This window comes from Microtus ochrogaster, chromosome 1 (assembly GCF_000317375.1).
Source record: "Microtus ochrogaster isolate Prairie Vole_2 chromosome 1, MicOch1.0, whole genome shotgun sequence".
In the NCBI taxonomy this organism is placed as follows: Eukaryota; Metazoa; Chordata; class Mammalia; order Rodentia; family Cricetidae; genus Microtus; species Microtus ochrogaster.
Window position 1 is genome coordinate 64,497,819 of NC_022009.1, and position 3,312 is coordinate 64,501,130.

The 3,312-nt window shown below is 45.7% G+C and overlaps 1 protein-coding gene across 12 annotated transcripts in view; it reads right to left on the reverse strand.

Annotated features, from left to right (window-relative positions):
* The window catches only part of Pex5l (peroxisomal biogenesis factor 5 like), a 204,642-nt gene that overhangs the window by 58,027 nt on the left and 143,303 nt on the right, over window positions 1-3,312 (reverse strand). For 8 of the 12 annotated variants that reach the window (XM_005343778.2, XM_026782184.1, XM_026782169.1 and 5 more), the window contains 2 exons: window positions 1,386-1,580; window positions 255-381 (listed from right to left, as the gene is read on the reverse strand). In XM_005343778.2, the coding sequence (XP_005343835.1) occupies window positions 255-381; window positions 1,386-1,580 (322 nt within the window). The remainder of the gene's footprint in view (window positions 1-254; window positions 382-1,385; window positions 1,581-3,312) is intronic. The other 4 variants (XM_005343773.3, XM_026782160.1, XM_026782158.1 and 1 more) reach the window with 1 other exon arrangement.

The following is a 3,312-nucleotide window of genomic DNA, read 5'->3' on the forward strand; positions in this document are numbered from 1 at the left end:
ACACACACACACACACACACACACACTGTAGTTCTGTTAACTGATACTTCAGCTACACATTTTTGCTTTTTCTTTTTTTAAATACTTATTTATTTATTTACAATTTAGTCAAAGTGGTTTGTGGAAGTGCTAACATATGGAAGGTTATTATTCAGGATCTTGAGTTTCTGGAGTAACTGAGCCCCCTGACCCTTCCCAGACACAAAGGGCACCCCCGCTCAGTCAGAGTAAACTGCGGTCTCAGGACACCTTACCACAGGAGCTCTTTGGACCCGGTCCTCGATGAGCATGACTTCCTTTCCGCCAGAAGATGGCCCTTGCTTGTTCGGTCCCCATGGAGCTTGACATCATCCCATTTTTCCAGTTGTGTTTGAATGTCTCCTGAGGAAGAAGGAAGCGAAGAGAAAGCCCAGGGCCAAGCATGAGGAAGCACATAGAAAAGAGAGCGGTTAGAAGACCCTGGGCCAACATTGATTTTCTTAAGGGTGCATGAAAATGAATTAAATCATAGGCAGCTAAAGGAGACAAGGCTTATTAAGATAAACTGGGTTGCGTTTCCAGTTGAAGCACTCAAGTAAAATTAATTTCGAAAGCTAGTTTTACGAATCTGTATGTATTTGCCTGACATACAGATGCATGCACACACATGCACATGCACACACACGTGCACATACACAGGCACACACACATACATATGTGCGCATACATGATTGATTTTCTCTTGATTTCCTGGTTGTACCAACTGAGGCCTTAACTGTCCTTTCGTAGGAGGAATGTCGAGTATGCTGAAAAAAGTTGAGCTTGGGAGTTGACTAGGGCCAGGTGTGCATTTCCAGCTCTTTCTCTTACTAGCTGTAAGATCTTGGATAAGTTAAATTTTAAACCCCATTTTCACAGACTTCAGAGTTTTAATAACAAGACTAACCATGTAGGTGATGCAGTGTAGTTCCTGGCTATGGCATCCAGCAGTGAGGGGGATTACCAGCTATCACCATCATCCTGGATATTATCTTAAGAATGTTTTATCTGGATGTCCCCAAGTTCTGTGCTGCTCTTAATTGTCCCCCCCCCCTTGTTTCTCTCTTGCTCTAAACTGAGAATTCCTAGAGAGCAGGGTCCGCATTTTCCTGTAATTTCAGCTCCTGGTCCTAGAGAGATGCCTGGCATCCATCACAAGCTGAGCCCATTGGGAGGAACACATACGTGAATGAATCAACATCACTTTTCTGAAGTAGAGCACCCATGGCTACTCAGTCCAAGCACAAAAGAAGCTACCCCCTTTCCAGTTCCCAGAACTTTATCTTTTCCATTCCCATGTTTACTCTCTGAAAGTTATCCTGAACTTGACTGTCACAAGCCACAGCTGCTGCAAACCTTCGCCTTACCTAAGTCTAAGGATGACGTCTCTGGGCCCCGCAGAGCCTGGGCCCTTTGCTCGCTGTCCCCACTGATGAGGTCAGAGCCATCGGCTTTCTTCTTGAGGGATGAGCTCTTTGATGAGGACTCTGATTTCTTGCCTTTGGTTTGGGTTTGAGAGACAGGTTCACTCAGGTCCAGGAGATCCAAGCCAGTGGTCAGCACTATGGAAGACAGAAGGTCAGAGAAGCCCATTTACTTCCTGTAGTTATTATTATTTATCTATTTATTTTTGTATGTATATATGTATGTATGTGTGTATGCATGCTCAAGGGTGTGTGTGTGTGTGTGTGTGTGTGTGTCTGTTTCTGTTTGTAGGTCAGAGATAACTTTAGGTGTTGTGCTTAGGTGTTGTCTGCTTTGTTTCTTGAGACAATGTCTTTCACTGGCCTGGAACTGACAAGTATGTTAGTCTGGCTAGCCTTTGAGCCCTCAAGATCTGCCTGTCTCTGCCTTCCCATGGCTAGAGTCAAACCACCATGCCCCTTCCTCTTTTTTTTTTTTCTCTCTGTAAGCATGGTTTCTGAGCATGGAACTCAGAGCTTTGTCCTTACAAGCCAACCACTTTACCATCTGAGGTACCTCAGTAGTCTCGTGTGTCAGTTGGGTGCATAGAGCCCCTATGTTGATAGGAAGAATTAGAGTCAGCAACTCAAGCCTCTCATCATTGACAGCTGGAAGGGCTGTGAGACTGGGAAGCTGGCCGTGTGTCCCCCTAGGCCAACACCAGGCAAACCTCACCTAGACCCACCTCGGCAGTGAGAAGGTTTAGGACGAAAATAAAACAAATCTCCGTTCAGGTGCAGTAGCTCTATTCTGATTAATTTCTAGGGAAGGTTTGCTTAATTATGGTTTTTCCAGAAAAGGGACAATGCACACAGACTTCATGAAGTCTAGTGTAATCGTTTACTGAATTAGGCAGTTCAGTTGGAAAATCACATGCTGCCTGGGGCTCACTAGAGATGGGTTATATAATGCGGTTGGTGAGCAGGGACACGTGCTAACTTCTTGACATTTACTATGCCAATTTTTATTTCAGCATAACCAGCTCTAAACTGGTTACACTTTTACTTCCTAGTAGGTTGATTTCAATGAAGGCAGAAATAATAATAGCATGTTCCTTTGCAAAACCAGAATGAATAAGGTCAGCTTTGAACTTGTTTTTTTCCAGTATAGGCAACTTGTTTTTAACTAGCCCTTCCTGAGAAATGGAACAGAAAGGAGACACAATTCCTCCCTCCAGCTCTTCCTCAGTTTGGGCTAGAAAGGTTGAGCACCCGCCTGATAAGCCAGTGCCTTCCTCAAACTCTTCCCTGCACGTCGGCAAGGCAAATGGGAGTACAGCAGCCCCTTCGTTGATCTCCCCTGCAGTCTAGAACAACCACTACAACACATTCCCCAACCCCAAGTCGTCCTCTGGGTGGAGATCAGTCCCATCCCATCTGCTTCCCGCTTGGTGGTCCCCTTGGCAGAGCCAGGGCTCCCCTGAGCTCACAAGGCCTGTTTCTTTAGTCACGCACAGCCTGCCTGAACATATACACGAGCTAGCCCTGCTCAGGGGAGTCTTTGGTGTGTGAGTCAAACTTGAGTCCCCAATCACCATCTGTCTGATGTGCCTGGAGGGAAGTTTCTTGAGCAGCCTGAGCTCTGAGTTTCTGCATCTGAAAATGGAGAATCAATAGTCTCTTAGGAGGGTGGAATGGTGAATAGATGGTCCAGTGGACACAAAGTGCCAGACTTCTTCTAAGTCCTCACTCAGTAAATACTATTTCAGGCAGAGGATGGAACAGCGTGGTTGTGGAGAGTTTGCCTGGCATTTATAAGCCCCTGGATTTATTCCCACCACTGTTCACACACACACACACACACACACACACACACACACACACACACACA